The following is a 17199-nucleotide window of genomic DNA, read 5'->3' on the forward strand; positions in this document are numbered from 1 at the left end:
AAGTTTTGATCAAGTATTTCTTTACTGATCATATGGGTACAGGAAGCAAAGTTGTGCCCTACAGCTCTTTCTTTCTATTCCATATTTTCTTTCTATTTCATATACTGGGTTTCTTTCAAACTTCTGACTACCAAATAAGATGATAACCTGTTCAAACATGCTAAATACAGTGACTGACAGTTTATACTCAGCAGTTAAACTGAGGACCCCAAATTGATCCCTGTGGCAAATACTTAAGCACTGTTTGGTGGGTAACATTGCTTTTAATTTTCTGTTGCTGTCATGCTATTTGATATGGATTTTGGCAATAATTAAGGTCTTTACAAAGGAAAAACAGATTTCTTTCATTGGAGTAAAGTGCAGTATTTCTCTTTGGTGCATATTTCATTCAACTAAAGCAGTAAGGACGTGTATGAAGGCTGATAGCTCCTTTCACTGCAGAAGAGAGCCAAGGATTATTCTGTAAACAATCCATTTCTTACTGTATATTCTCAAGTTCTACATTTGCTTGCCCTGTGTCAAGTTCTGGCACAGGATTTAAATTCCCTGCACGTAGCTATCTTTAGGGCTCACATCTGGATGGCACTGCAGGAGCATATTGCTGAAAGCAAACAGACTAGCAGTTCTGATGGTAACAATGGAGTCTGAGAAAATACTGCATGCATGTATAAGATTCCATTAAAAAGCAGGGAGTGAGAGGGATGTCTAATGCAGTCCATTTAATGCAGAACTCTCCAGAGAGTGAAGTGGGGATTATGCCTGCTCCTGTGCTTATTAAAGACTAGCATAGTGGATGCTTGTTGGGCGAATGGTATCTCCATAACAGACGCTCTGATAGTCATGAATACATTTCTAATTATATCTTAATGATCTCAGCCACAAATAGGAAAACAATCTTTGTCTCCCTGAGTGGTTACCTTAGTGGCTGCAGGATTGGCAAGGTTTAGATTTTCCATCTCCTCTCACTAATCCCAGGGGGCTTCATTGTGAGAAATGAGACTTGTTTATGATGGTGAATTAGATTGCTGTAAAAGGTTATTTCAACAGACAGTTGGGAAATCATAATAGAATAATTTAGTAAAAATGGGAGCTAAAGTATGCTTAATGAAACATGATTAGATTTAATTTTCTTGCTATTTCAATCATTAAAGGTACATTATGCTTTCTCAGACCTCATTTGGGCTCTTTGCCATGGACCCACTCTTAGTAACAGACTGAAACTTGCATGTTCCATTAGGATATGAAAATAGCTAATGATACTCTAGTCTCCTATCTCTGGCTTTTGTAAAATTTCTGTTACCAGCTTTTCAGATATATTTTAGCTGTTTCCTCTTTGATCCTTTTATTCCCTCACATCTATTGTACACATTTTTCAATATGAATAACTATTCAGGGAGTATAGATTGAATGAAATGAAGTAAAAGACTAATACAACTACCTAATAATTGTGAGGTGGCTTATTATGAGTAATTAAAAATAGCTAATTTAGTTATTACGAGGATTCTGTGTTCTAACAAAGTTCATGTTTCTTTGCTGTCTTAATCCAGTGGTATAATTCTTCAGGTTTTTGTGGGCTTATTTTGGGTTTGGTTTTTGGGGGAATTTTTAGTTGGGTTTAGTTTTTTATTATATTTCTTCTTATTATTATTATTATTCTCTATTCTTTCCTTTTACAGTGCGATGACACATTGTGTGCCACCACACATGGGCTTAAATTTATGTCTGGCCTGTAGTGTTATTAAATTTAGTTCTCAATATTTTATGCCTCTCTCTTAGCATCAAAATGCTACTTTGATCTAAAAATACCAACCCTTTTCAGGCTATGAATTCATATGAGAAAAAATTGCTATTTGCTGGTAGACAGCTTGGGTAGAGCAGCAGAACCTTGCTGATCAGCTCAGCTGGTCAGAGCACCAAGGTTGTGGGGTTGAACCCCATCCACTTCAGAGATGGACTTGGTGATCCTTGTGGATCCTTTCCACCTCAGAATAATCTGTGATTCTGTGGTCGTGGCTCAGTTTGTTTTCAGGATTCCAGTCTGTTGTTTGGGGGAGGAAATATAGGGGTTATTTCAGTGCTCCATTATGTTATTCCAAGTAGGATGCATGTTTCACTGAGAAAGGCTTCTTTTATTCAGGATGAATTTTCTGCCCACAGTTGCGTGGGAGGTAGAGGAGAAAGACAGGTCTCAGGGTAGCCAGTGTCATGTCAATCAGGAATGCTTTAGGGGAAGGGCCCATGTGCAGATCCAAGTTCAAAATCACCCTAGAGGAAACAGCTGACTCTGGGTTTCTGAAGCTCAAAATAAATATTTTGACTACTAAGCAAGATGTTTTACTAACATCTCTTGTCATCTCCTACTGAAGTCGCTTCAGTTTGTATATACTAAATTTCCCTTGTCGCAGAGCATACTGATGATCTGGATTTCACTAAAAATGAGGAGAAATGAAAGAACTGAAGTCCTCTGCATTTCTTGTAAGATAGGGAACCACTGTGGAATACAGGTGGTTTGATAACCTAGCAAGTGTGTCACTGCACACTGGGAATGTTTGAAGTCTTAAACATTTAAGAAAGTTGAAAGTCTAGCCTCATTCTTGAACAGCATAGAGTCACAAGTCATTGATTTTTCAGCATTGCTAGAATAGTTTCATTTGAATTTCGTATATCATAGGTGAAATACTTTATGAAAAAATGTGAATGCATGTATATTCATGTGTCTGTATACACATATTTAATGGATCCTGTCTTCCTTATAAAATAGATGTAAGTTCTCATATAATTATTTAGTGCCTATTTGCTACTGAAATGAGCTATATGAAGGACAAAAAATCTTCACTCTTTAGGAGGTTGAAGGCACTTTGTTGCATTCTGAAGGCACTGGAATCTTCTGTGTTTCCAGGCAATAATTGCCTTAACATTGATGAAAATCAGGAATATTTGATTTGGACCTATGTCCTACATATTGGTGAGAGGAATGTATCTCTGTCATTAAGTGGAATTTATTTTTGTAAACTATAACAATTTTCAAACCTATATTCTTGAAGCTGATTTCTTGAATCAGTATGTAGGTATTTAAATAGAAATTACTTGGGAAAAGAGATGGGGTGAGGCTACGAAGGAAACTATAATAAATTATTTGGAGATTGCCCTGGAAAGATGTGCAAAAAGAAAAATGCTGTTCAATATATTCTTAATAATAGTAATAACAAAATGCAGTACAACTTCCTCTGTCTTTGAGAAAGAAGTAGGACTTGCTTAGAAGAGCCTCCTGTTTTGCTGAATGTAGCCATTTCTGATTCTGTCTTTGAACCATCTGTTAATCTCTGATGAAAAAGGAATAAATCAAATGTGATATCATATTTAGTGGCAAGAGGTATACTTTTTTTCAAGTCATAGCATCTGATACTGTTTTGCAAATGCTTATGAGAAGCAGAATTAGTTTCCTTTCCTTGTATTCTTGTAGATGTGAGTTAAGCTTTTAAATTGTAAGTTGTGCCATTGTTCTTTGCAGTGTAGGAATTGACTTTAGAACAGGTGAGAGTGAGAGTTTTCAGAAGTGGTGCTTGGTTTGTGCCAGACAAGTGCACAGAGTGTTTCAGGGAGTATCAGTGGGGTATCAGGTGACCCTGTAGTGCTGAGTGACTGTAACTTTTTTTCAAGCTGTCTATTGTCTGGCACTGTTGATATTGCCACCATGGAAGCAAGGCTCAGGTTAGTCCAAAATTCACTTTGCTGTATTCTTGTTTATATACTCAATGGAGCAATTACTATTTTTTCTCTTTTCTTCTTAGTTAAGTATTCTGGGAGGTGAGAACGAAATCAAAGAATCATAGAATAGTTTGTCTTGGAAGGAATCTTTAACTATCATCTAGTTCCAACCCCCCTGCCCTGGTCAGGGATGTCATTCACTAGACCAGTCTGCTCAAAGCCCTGTCCAGCCAGGGCTGGAACAGTTAGAAAAATGGGCAGCCATAACTTTTCTAGGAAACCTGTGCCAGTGTCTTGGCATCCTAGCTGTCCATAGTTTCTTCCTTATATGCAATCTATATCTCTTACTTAGATACCATTTTAAATTCACAAGAATAATAATCTATTAGTGCATAAAAATTTCTTATAAAACTCATATTGTAAGCATATTTTGAATAATAATTACTATTATTGCTATTCTTGTTAGTTGTCATTTCTTTCTCCATTTTACTTCTCTCTCATCAGTTCTCTTTCAGATGCTGTTCTGTGGCTTAACATCATCAGACTGTTGCTGGCTAAGGGAACAGTTGTCTTTCAATATCAGTGAATTCCAGTGGCTGGAAGATAAAATTCATGCGACTGATATTGCATTCATGCTGTTAGTATTTTATAGAGCTAAAATGTGGCTGTCACTTCATAAGTATGTTTCTGAAATGTATGTACGTGGAATATGACCTACTAAAATGAACTCCATGTTCACTTTTTCTGGAGTCACAGGTACAGACAAAATAAGAATTAAACACAAAGCAGGAAGAAAAGAAATAAAAGAATAAAAATCACAATGTAATGAAAAAATGCTATTTCTGTCCCAGACCAACATAACCAAGATGGTTTCTTTGGTTCTGGTGCCACAGGCGTAGCTAATATAATATAGCAAAGCAAACTTTACTATAGAGTCTGAAAACTGCAGCAATATCATGGAAAAAATTTAAGCAAGGAGAAGGTATGGTCATTTAACCTTGAAATTCTCTTTCTAGTCTCTAGAGTTATTTAGTTGTTCTTTTTAATTTTTCATCTTGACTACATACTGCTCCTTCTGGTAAACAGTAATAAAGCAAAATTATGTTAATCTTGCACAGAATTTAATTAGGGAATGGGGTTGGTGACTTGTTTGTTGGACACCAGGTTAAGCTGATCAGTGGTTTGTATGTCTGTGTGAGATTTCTGGATAACAGTAAATTTCCTTCCTCTTGTGTCTACAAGAGAAAGAGTGTTTCTAGTATTTACACAGAATAAGAAACTGCTGCTCCTTCCAAATGTACCCAGACATGATTCTTAATACTAGACTCATTTACTTTTTCCTCTGAAAGCAGTGAAGCTTTAGACAGCTATATAAACACTGTATTTTCTGGGCCTGGATTGTAAAAATACTTGTGTTTGTAAACTGACATTAAGAGAGGTAGCAAATGCTTCAAGTGTCATTTAGCTTAAATATGTGTATCAAATCCACTTAGACTCAGGAGAGTTTTAATCACTGTGGTGCACACACAGAGTTAGGACTACTCTGAATTCTAACCTTGCTCCGCTATCTTTGTTCAGTTCTGTTCAGACCACAGAATCCACCTCAGCACCTTTTATTCTTGGAGTTCATATCCACAGCCTAGAATAAGAAGAAAACACATTCATCTTCAAGTTCTTGAATAAATGCCAAGATAACACTGTGATGCGTGGGGTATGAAAGTGTGTTTGTGTAATACACATACTGTTTATCAGGAGCATTAACTTGAGAATAAAGATTATATACCACTAATTTATGGAAGAAGAAACTTTATAGAGATAGTTTTCCCATAAACTCCATTCCTGTAATTCGCAAAGATACTGTAACACATTAAAAATGTTTTTTGTTTTCTGGGTTTGTAAGTATTTAATAATATGATTATGGTAAAGATTTGCTAATGTCCATGGTCCTTAATTAACTGATCAAAAAAACCCCAAACCAACAAACCCAACACATACCTTAGTCTACAATGCATTCTACTTTTTTTCAGTGTTTAGTCATCTGGAAACAAAAATGCTGAAATGAAAGAGATACCAAATTCTGTAATCTTCTGCAATGTCAGAAGGAAGGAACAAGACTAATGATTTGAAAGTTGCTGTCATTCAACTGTTGAATCAATCATGAATTGTCTTGTCATGATTATGGATATTAAGCACAGAAAAATAAGCCAAATAAAATGTCCCTCTAATATTTCTTTAGAGTACACATGAATTTCACTACTAAGCAAACAACCTTATTATTTAAGAGATAATATTAATTGAGTCTAACACCTCAAAAAACACCTAATTCATTAGTAGACTTAATAATTTTTTTACACCTAATAAGCACAGTGTTTTGCAATGTAGAGTTTTCATTTGCAGCAATCAGTTCATAATTTCTCTTGCCTTGACTGCTTAGTGTCCTAGTAGGAATATTGTTTGCTTAGAGCATAATTGCTTGTCTGTCTAAGCCCAGGATAGAAACATGAAAGAAATGCCCTCTCTCTCATGGGATAATAATGGTGATAACTTTCCAGCATTTCTGCCACTTTGTTCACGGAGGGATATTGCTAGTGCTCCCCTGTTTCCTGCCATGTGGTTTGGTGCCTTGGTATCAGTTAACAGATACAGCTACTCTAGGTGTCACTCGAGTGGGGAAAGGCTGGGAGATGAGTTTCCTAGGACATCCATGCACAGCAGCATGTGCACTTTGAGCTGAGAAGATTGATAGCTGGTAGAGCCTGGTTATTGAGTATGCTGGTTTTCTAAATGCATGTCTCTTGAGAACATGCAAAATTTCTATGAACAGGTGTCCACAAATGAGATGTGCAGACTGACTTAAAAAAAAAGGATATTAAATATAAAGAGAATTTTCTAATGTCTTTCAGACTAGTATTCAGCTACTTAAATAATCCCTAAAACAAGTAATAATAGAAATTGAGGAATGATATATGCTGAAGGTGCCAAATGTAATCAGACTATACCATTATTCTAGCAACAGAAGATTCAGCAGACATTTCCTTTTAATTTAGCAGCCCTTCATTGTTTTCAAGTTTAATGTAACTTGAATAAACTAATCATCAACTTTCTCTATTGCAATTACAGATTGAGCAAAAATGAATGTGTGGGAAAAAACCAGTCCTTGTCAAACTACATAGTATTTTGAGGGTAGAAGGCATAAAGCAAGGAGTAAAGTGAAAAATATTAAACATGTAAATGTGTTTTCCTGCCACTTTTTGACAGCTTGAATATATCTCTCAGCCCAACTAAACTGTGGTAGAGAAAAGCATGCTTTCCTCATTCACACAGGTTCAATTTCTCCATACTTCTCTGTCAGCCTGTGGCTTCTCATTCAACACCTTTTTCACCAACACCACTGAATTTTAAGGAAGTCTGTGAGTACAAAGAATGAAACATTCAATTTGAGATTAAGAGGTATAATAGATACTTTTTTTTTCTATCCATTTTACTTCCTTGTAACAGTATAGCTTTTCCTCTGTTGTTTTTTTGTTTTTTGGTTTTTTTTTCGTCAGATTTGTTGTTTTTTTTCAGTTATGGAAAATGTCAGGAAAGGCTTTTCAATCCTGATCTTGCACACCTCAGTAGGCAGCAGAAACTGAGTCAGTATCAGGTTTTGGTTTTAAATACTGCTTTAGCAACTAGTTAGCTATGGATTTGGGAGTAGGTTCTGAGGCAGAAGAAACAGCGATCCATTCCTTAACAGCTGATGATGGATTAATGAACACAGAGTGTAGGAGTTTTCTTGCGGTGGCAAATGTCTTTTGCATCAAAGCAAAGTCCATGTAGAAAAAAGATGTCCACTGATTGCTATCTGTCATTCTGAGTCCTTTAAGAAGTAGATTTTAATGAATGCTGGAAATGCAAGACTAATAAGTGAATATTTTGGTATGGTAATTTTTGGCATAATGTTTGATTGCAGCTCCCAAGTGACTTTGCAGTTCAAATGATTCACTGCTACTTGGGAGTCTCCAAAGCATCTACAGATTTATGAGTCTAAATATGAAGTTACTGATGTGGTGGTATCTTTTACTTGTAGAGTTTCATTGCTTCAGAGCATGCCACCATGAATTCTTCCAGAATATGGAATCTTCATTGACACCAGGAAGTTTATTTCTCCAGAGTGATGAATCTGTATAGATTTATTTTTTTTCCATACTGTCTGTTCAGTTGTGTGCAAATTTTTCTTTTTAGGAAACATCTGTGTTATTCACAATGAATAGCTCTCATCCTCAGGAAGCTAATTTGCTTGACTACTTTTTTCTAGGTAATGGGGAAATTTATTTTTATATGAAATTGCTTCTGAGTATCCTCTCTGTGAAGGAGCCTGACTCTGCATGAAAGAGGCGCTTACTCAGACTCCCTCTATTGACAGTAAAGAAAATTTTCTGTGAGAGTGAAGTTCTTTCACTAAAGTTTTTAGGTGCAAAAGGATAAGCTTTGAGGTTTCATTGCTGCTAGAAATTTAGGTGCAATTTTGCAGAAAGAAGAAATGTTACTCTATGTTAAGAGCTGCTGCTGAATTGCTTTGCAACTCATCTGTAAACAGTGAATGTAAGATTGTGAAATTTTGCATTGCTTGGTGCGGTAGGTATTAGAACAAAATCTAATACTAGTTCTACTGCTTTCTGTTGGTTGATGCTTGACATTCTAGGTTTTTATTAATGGTTTCCTTTTTCCTTAGTTAATCCTTCAAAATCTCTTCTTTTCCCCTATACTCAATTGCCTTTGCCTAAGCACATATTGACTAAGAATGCAGATGTTCTTTATTTTTCAATATTCCAGCAGGAATTTCTGTGGAAGTTGCAAGACTTAAAATATTCGTGTGTGAAGTGAATATGTCACTGTTGTGAAAAGCATGGTCATTCTAGAAATTTGCTGTCAGATTAGTAATTGCTCCTTTTTGTGTGACCATACCCAGAGGGAAATAGTTGAAAATACTAGTTCTGGTAGAGCTGTTTTTGAAAAAGTCCAGTTTTTGAAAACCAGAGTAGCAAGGCATATGACTGTGCTTATTTCTGATTTATATAATTAATAAGGAAAATAGTATTACCTTAATGTTAGAGATACATATTTATATGTTTTCAGTTTGTGCACAGCTGGTCTTACGAATAAAAAGCCACAAAATGTTAAAGATTAAATTAACCAACTAGAAACTGGTTCATAAGCAAAGTAATAGCAAATCAAAATAAGCTGGGTTGAATGAAATCTTAAATTATGTTCCTGTACAGAGGTCCTTGTTAACATCAATGTTTTGGTTTATTTCATCTCAACTATACCATGACAAAGAATCTTCAGATAAGAATGGCATCTTTTAATAAATATAACTTGAATATAGTTAATTTCTATAATTTTCTTCTTCCGATGGATTTAGTGTTTGAAAAAAATCAAGCCTCTATCTTCTTATGTCTCCTTACTTACCTAACTTGTGTTCATTGATCATATATAAGCTTGAGAAGGAGAGTGGAAATTTTAATCACTCTGATTATATTGAATGAGCAGAAGTACTGTGGTATGTAGTATAAGATTTAATTGCATCATATCTGTAAACATAACATTTAGGGCTTTCTCTTCTGGGTTTTTACATACATAAGTAGGAGACGTGTGAGAAGTCTCCCAAATTGCAAACCTCTTATCACAAGTGCAATCTCTTTCTTTATCTAAAATGTAATTAAAGTACTGTAGTTTGCCTAGTACTGTTCTAAGTTCTAATCCCCTCAAAGATAAAGTCAGCTTTAGCCATAGTATCTTGCCAAGATTCCTGCTCCCTCTTTGCTAATTCACACCCTTTTACCTAACTAGTTTAAATAAATACTTCAACTGATTTCTTTTGTGAAAGTACAACCCTTCAAAATTAGAATGAAAAGTTTAATGGCCTAAATACAGTTCAGTATTTGAAAAGCTTGATTTATCTTCTGTGGTTTCTTTTTTTTAATACTAGTATTTCCTTGTTATGCCCTTGGTATTTCATAGCTGTCCTTTTTAAGCACTGGAGCAATTAGTTCTGAGAAGGCTGATTCTTCAGGGTCCAGTGCGTTCCTGCCTTTCATTTGCCGAAGCTGTACATTTTAATGAACTTGTTTCATCTGTGTTGCCAAACACTAGAATTTTACTGCTTCAATTCTAATTATCTCTGCTGGCAAATGCTATGTTTTATTAAAGCTGTCAAGTGCACTGTTCATTAAATGTCCACAGTCAGTGGTGCTGTGCACACAAATTAGATCAGCTTTACTCCTTGATAGATTATGAAGTTAAATATTTTTATATAAACCTCTAAAACTGAGCCTAACGGCAAACAGTGGTAGCTTAGATAAGTAATACATACCTGTAGCTCCTTGGAACCTAATATCTTGTCAAAACCCATCATGGAACATATGTTAAATCACTAGTCATATAGCTGAGTACACCAGTTGCATTATTATTTTATTCATTAAGATACAATTTTCCATCCTTAAGATGTCTACATTGCATCTTGAATTATAGTTTATCTGTATTTAGGGTAAGATAAATTTTGCTATTAATGCTTTGATATAAGTGAAAACATCAATGCTGGTCATTCAGCAGAGGGTTGCAAAGAACAATTGCTGTCCATTAAAAGCAAAAATAATTTCACTGAAATGGTGCTAACCTGGTGAATGTGAAAGATTTTTATCATAAACAGCTAACAGCTTCTCTTCTAATTGCATATCTGAAAGGGGAATTTTACTAGAAGGTGTTTACTTCAAATATATGAAGAAGTAATAGAAATATTGTAATTGCAAAGAAAATATTTGAGTCAGCTCTCATTTTGATATTTGAGGATTCTTTTTGCTTTTGTTAATTTTATGTTCTCAGTGTAGGTATCATTATCCTCAGTAGTCGAAATAGTCATTCTTGCTATTTAATGTGTTGTTTTCTAGGTGTTCTTTAGGATAATTAAGCCCATATTGTGGTTATAGACTACCAGAAAAATACATTGTTTATCTTTTGAAAATAATGTTTTTCTTATCCTTCAGCTATCTGTAGGAAAATTTATTTTTAGTAGCATGGCCTTATGGTATCTGTTTTCTGTACTGGTTACCTTACCTTTGAGGAATCTGGTGTTTATACTTCCCAACTTTGCTTTTGAGTTTATCAGGCTGTATTTCAAACCTTTAGAGGAACACATATTTATTGTGTTCTTTATGGAAATCATAAATAACATCTCAAAATGCTATATAAAGTAAATAGAATTTAAGAGCTCTTGGATATATATTTTTAAGGCTTGGGTAGGAAATTAAAGTCCTTCAAAAGGCTGTGAGGCACTTTTCCTTGTCTCTTTTCCTTGTGACCTATTTTTGGGCACTTTATTGTGAATAGAAAATTCACATAATGTGAAGTTGCGTAGGAGGCTGTGTATGTTTATGTATTTAATTTTCTGTTAATATATTATACCATAACATATGTATTTAATGGTACTTGTAGGAAATAATGCATTTTATTTTTTTAGTGCAGAAACAGAAAGTGTTCCTTTGACTGTATTCAAGAGCTGAAGTGATTTTTGCCATTTGAAATGCTTAACTTTAGACAAGTTTCGTCATGGTCAACTTGAAATTTTTTTCAAATTGCCTACTGTCAGACAGGAGATGGACCCTAATAAATGGTGTATTCTGTGGCAGTAAACTAGTTGAGCAGTACCAATTTTTCTTAGCTGTTATTTTCACTTTAGATGAATGTATCTATCTGGCTTTGAGTCTGAAAATTGGAGAAAATATTTCCTGAACTTCTAGGAAGATCTGAAAAGTACTCAGGCTTATATTTGCATCTAAACTCATATTTGTCAAGGGTTGTCCTATTTTGGCCTCTTGGTAGTTATCTGAGTTATTACTGTCCCTAGTGTGTATGTAAATTCATATTGGTTGCATTGCCTTATCCACACTTTTCAGCCTGAGTGTGCAAGTGCAGTGAATATAACAGAAGCAAATAAATTTCTTTATAAACCTTGTTGCCTTCCTCTTTTCAGTGTAGTTTCAACAATTGTGAAAAATCAGTGAAGCAATCATTAAACATAAGAAAGACATTAAAAAGTGATGCAATTCAATACAGTCATAGGTCTTTAATGTGTCTGTGAAATTATAAATGTATACAAGGAAAAACAACAAATAGATTTATGATGGGGTTATCAACCTGAGACTGAAAAGAATAACAATAATGCCATTAATAAAGGAAATATCATACAAAGGGAAATATTTCTGGTTCTGAATATAGAGATATTAGGTTGATAAAGTTCTATGCCATTTTAAAAAGTCCGAACATTTTAGACCTAGATAAGAATTGTTTTGATTTAAAAGAACATAGGAGAAGTTTTGGTCTAAGGTTATAGATCAGGGTCCCTGAAAGATATTTGGCTGGTTTTTATTTTAAATGTTGAATTTTAAGGGATTGAGAAAGTACTGCTTTTGTATTTCCACATTTTTTAAAGTAATAGTCTTCTGACCTTGCAAAAGGAGTACTAGATTTGTTTTTTACTGTTTTGTTTTGTTTTTGCAGAGATACCAGGACAGTATACTTGGGAATACAATGCAAACTGTAATTGCCTTACTGAATAATATCGTTGCTAACAAAAGTATGAACATGATGATACTCTTTGAAGAAGGTATGTCATCTTTATTCTCCTTTATTCTCAGATGTTTCCCAGTCTGTAGTATCTGGCACAGTGTGAAACTAAACTATCTATTTAGATTTCGTAGTGGTTGTTAGATAATCGCATTATAACTGATGTCTTCTTCATCACTTCCTATTCCTTCCTTACCAATTTGATTACAAATTTAACTTTTAGAAAGTTGTTCTTCCAAGAAAATGTGCTTACAAAAGAATTACTGACTACAAATTACATTATGCCTGTGAAGAATGCCTTGGGAAGGGAGGCGTGGGCTAGAGTTCTGACCATAACAGTGCAGAGCGTAGAGAGATTTCTGCAAATTCTTCCTTTTCTTACTGATTAAACCTGTGAAAAGATAAGTTGTACAATATTTGTGCACACTTTTAAGAAATAGTTTCTGTTCCAGTCCAGTGATGTAGACTAATGGGGTGGAACCCAAACTGACTATGAAGTCTTAGTCTACAAACCCTTGCATGTCTTCATGAAATGCTTACTACCTAAGATGGGTAGTAAAACACTGGCACAAGTTGTCTGGAGGGTGGTTGGATGCCCCATCCTTGAGAGCATTCAGGGTCAGGTTGGATGGGGCTTTGAGTAGCCTGATCTAGTTGAAGATGTCCCTGCTCATTACAAGAGGTTTGGACTAGATGACCTTTAAAGGTCCTATCCAACCCAAAGTGTTCTGATTCCATGATTCATTTCACTGTGTTTTATTATCTAAGCTCCTTTTATTTAGAAATTGGTTCTGAAGAAAAGGTTTCTACTATTGAAAATTGATATAAATTACAAACTTGTTTAAAGACATACATTATGATAGCATTTCTCCTGTTTATCATGAATGTGTGAGTGACATCTAGTAGTACAGGTCTGTGCTACTTTTTGTACTATTTGTTGGTACACGCATGTACCAGCCTATGAATCCTTCAAGACAGGTAGTAGGAATCATGTCCTCATTTTCATAATTACCATAGTAGTTAAAATACTGACCCAGAAACCAAGAGAGCTGAATTCCTGAACTTTTTTAGTCTTAAGGGATTGAATGGGCAATGCCATTATTCAGGCAACAAACTGGAATTTGACATTGTTGCAAACAGATCCACTCTGAAGTTAGTGGTGTATTAGTGGAGAACAGAGCCAGAAAACAAAAAACAACAAAAAAAGAATAGAATAGTGTGACTAAGTGGGAAAGAGCTGGTTCATAGGATTCTGATCCTTTGGTTATTTCTCACCAAACTGCCTGCCACTGTTAGAACCGCTTGGGGTTTCTTGGGATTTAGATGTATGTGATGCTTTTACTACCTTTAGGCATATCTGCTCTCTCAGGCAAAATTCTAAGTTGGAATTGACCTGAATTGCAGCAGGGCAAGTTGTTAAAACTGCACAATGCAAAGAAGTTTGTTCAAGTCCCACAAGCACTGTAACCACATAATTGTCATGCCTTACTTGAAGTAATACACTCTGCCTTTCTGTGTGGCAAATTATGTGCAAAACTGTTTAGCAGCATGGCAGAAATGCCTCCATTCCCTAAATATCTCTTCTTTATTGTCCTACAGAGCAAATTCCTGTGTGCTTTTTATGCTGCTGGTAGTATGTCTGTGCTCTTTCACTTCTTGTCTGCTCCAAAAATAAAACACATCTCTTCAGTCATGCTAGTTTCCAAATAAAGGAAGCAGGGTAGAAATAATATTAAAGTATTTTTCTTCTGATCAGTTAACACTAACTTGGGCTCACTGAACTACAGCAACCACACTAGACAAAGCAGCACAGCAGCCAAAAATAATTTATCTCAAGTCAAATGTCCCCATCTTCTCTCATCCCTTTTCCCCACTGGCTAATCTTCAGAGTACTGGAAACCTGGATTTTGGCCAGTGCTTTATTGATTTAGGATCTAATTGTCAAGTAAAGAACTTCTAAAATTTGGTTTGCCAAGGATGTTATGAGGGTATTGATCTTGTAATTGCAGACTGTTAGATTTTCTTTGAATTAAAAGGGGAGAGAAGTTATTCTGTGCGAACTGGAGGGCTTTATATCCTTGGCATTACCATCTGTAAATATATAGTGTTCAAATCAGGAAAATACCATAAACTTCTGCTGCCATATCTTTGGCATTTAACTTCTCATTTTTGAATGATGTCTGTGTGATGGGGAAGAATTCAATCTAGTAAAATGAAAACTGAGCTTCCTCTTGCAGGAAAATGTTCTGAAGTCCAAGTAGAAAAGTGAACATGAGTCAGCAGTGTGTATTTGCAGCCATCAAGGAAAAAGAGGGCTGTGATGAGAAAGAAAAACTGGAAGGTTGAGGAAAGTGCTTATTCTCCTGTATTCACTGTAGTGTCTAGTTTTGAGCTCCAAACTATAAGAAAGACATTGACAAGCAGGAACAAATCCAAGGGGCGACCAAGGGCAACCAAGATGTTTAGGAGAATAGACCACATGATGTGTGTATTTTCAGACTCTGCCTGTACTATTATATGAATGGATTCCTTCCCAAGTGCAGAGCTTTGTATTTGCCTTTGTTAAACTTTAAAAGGTTTCTGGCAGCCCTTTTTTTTTGAGCTCTTCAGCTTCTTGAGCTCTTTCGAATCCATCAATCCTTCATTACATTAGCTGCTTTCTTCATTTCAATGTCATCTGTAAACTTGCTGAACATGCATGTTAATACACCCTATTAACACTGTGTCTGTGCTGTTAATGAAGGTATTCAACATTCATGAGCTATCCTCCTGTGTTTAAAAAAAGTCTGAAGACAGAGTATTATGGGTCATCAATTTCCCTTATTTCCCTGTTACAGTTTGATAATTAATTCATGTATATACTGAGCTTTAGAAATTAAAAACCGTAGATACTTGCTGAACATTAGAAGGAACTCAGGTTAGGTGGTCAGTCCTGTCAAGATTTTTGTATCTAAGAGTCAAGACATTAGCAATGAAGATTTCTTTCTGATTTTGGGCATGCCTTTCGTCAGCTGCAAAGAAGCTGTATTTTTGCAGACAGACAATTTAGACACCCACGATACTGTTTCTTTTTGTGCCAGTTAGCCTTCAGAACTCAGAACTTGCTCAAAGGAGTTGTATGAAGTGATGGATTTATTTTTTTTAAAGGACTGTAGCTTACATGTTGAACTTTCCCCTTTCTCAAGAAAATCTTGCATTATGGCCCTTTCTGCATTACAACTTCTGTGATTTCCTGCTATTAAAAATGATATGGTTGTGTATTTCAGCAACTTTCATAGAAGGTGGATTGTCCATTATTAATTTCTCTCTTCCCTGAACTGTGTCCTTTTGTGTTACAATACATCAGACATGTACTGATAACCACTTAAAATGTTTAAAGGTGAAATGGAGAATAACATATGCAACTGAAGTTACAGAGGGAATTTAAAATGGCCTGTACTTGTGTTATCAGCTATTAAACAATTGTTCTGTTAACATTAATGACAATTTCCACTTAATAATCAGACGGGAATAATATGATTCAGTTTAATTACTGAGGATGGAATTCAATAAGGAGACTAGGATTAATATAGGGCCCCTTGTGAATAGTTAAGGAAAGATATTAAAAAGCCAAGACAATTGTGGTCATTTTCAGCATGGTTTTCTAAGAGAGTGACACTTACCCTCTCTTCCTCTGTCTTGGCTTCTGCCTGCTAATCTTTCTTTCCTCCCTTCCCCATCTTTTGGTATCAGACAATCTGCAGTTCACTTGAGAGAGCACAGAGGTCCAAATATACAAAAAATGTATTCAATATATAGTAATCAGTATCTGATGACAGAGACCCAAGTTAATGCCATAATTTAGGGAAAGACAAAAGGATTACCAATTAAATATTGTTCACTAGTGTACAGCAAATAGAATAATGCTATATATGACATGCACATTACATGTCATGCTTTTACATTACATACTGTAGAGATCTATTAATTAATACATCTCCATGGCTTTTTCAGTATTCACTTCCTGTTTTCTTTCTAGGATGCTTGCAGTCTCCATTTTAGGTTTGTAACCACTGAATTTAATGGTGTGTTGGTCAGTGCTTGAGGAGGGTACCTATGAAATGATCCCACAAGCTTGGTCAGTGCATGGGAGCAACTCATACTGGAGGATATGCTTATAGTTGGGTGACAAAGGACAAAGCAGCACTAAGGTTTCAGAAGTAGGGACAGGGAGTCATCAGTGAGGAGGATGGTGACTTAACTGCCATGGAGGTAGGCAGAGATACAGGATGCAGATCTCTACAAAGATGGGTGTTGTTCGTTCTATTGGTCATGAAACAACCAGCTATACATTACTTTGTGCCTGTCATATTAAAAGGGTTGATGTTTGTTGACTCTAAAATGAAAACCCATCTCTAGATGCTAAAATGATGAGTTCCTAAGTAGGTGTTGTAACAGCACAGTGGCTGTTTCTATAGACAGGCACTAGAGCAGTCCACTGAAAAGACATATTGTCTCTCTTAGATACATGTCTAGTGACAAGCACTGACATACTGATAAATTTAGATAAAGACAAACCATGAAGTCAGGGATGGCTGCTTGGTAAGTGGGTGGTGTGAGTGTGCAAGGCTGCTTCATTATGTGGATGTGATGATTAATAAATTGCCAAGTGCATCACAGCACTTAATGTAGTGAAATTCTTGTACTCAAGTACAATTCACAGATATATAAACTTTTTATTTTGCTTTCAGTTCAGTCTCTTTGTTGTTTTTCTTTCTTTACTCATGATTTTTTGGGGGCTTTTGGTTTGTTTTTCACATAGTTTGTATAAGTTAAAAACAGAAAAAGTTGAATTATTGTCTAGTTAGCAGTGCTTTCCAACTCAGAGAATGGTTTGTCCATGGG

At 35.5% G+C, this 17199-nt stretch overlaps 1 protein-coding gene across 1 annotated transcript in view; it reads left to right on the forward strand.

The window, feature by feature from the left end:
• Positions 1–17199, forward strand: part of ULK4 (unc-51 like kinase 4) — a 213386-nt gene that overhangs the window by 113437 nt on the left and 82750 nt on the right. The window contains exon 33 of the mRNA XM_058833617.1: positions 12250–12355. Within this exon, the coding sequence (XP_058689600.1) occupies positions 12250–12355 (106 nt within the window). The remainder of the gene's footprint in view (positions 1–12249; positions 12356–17199) is intronic.

The sequence above is a fragment of the Poecile atricapillus genome, chromosome 2 (assembly GCF_030490865.1).
Source record: "Poecile atricapillus isolate bPoeAtr1 chromosome 2, bPoeAtr1.hap1, whole genome shotgun sequence".
NCBI lineage: Eukaryota > Metazoa > Chordata > Aves > Passeriformes > Paridae > Poecile > Poecile atricapillus.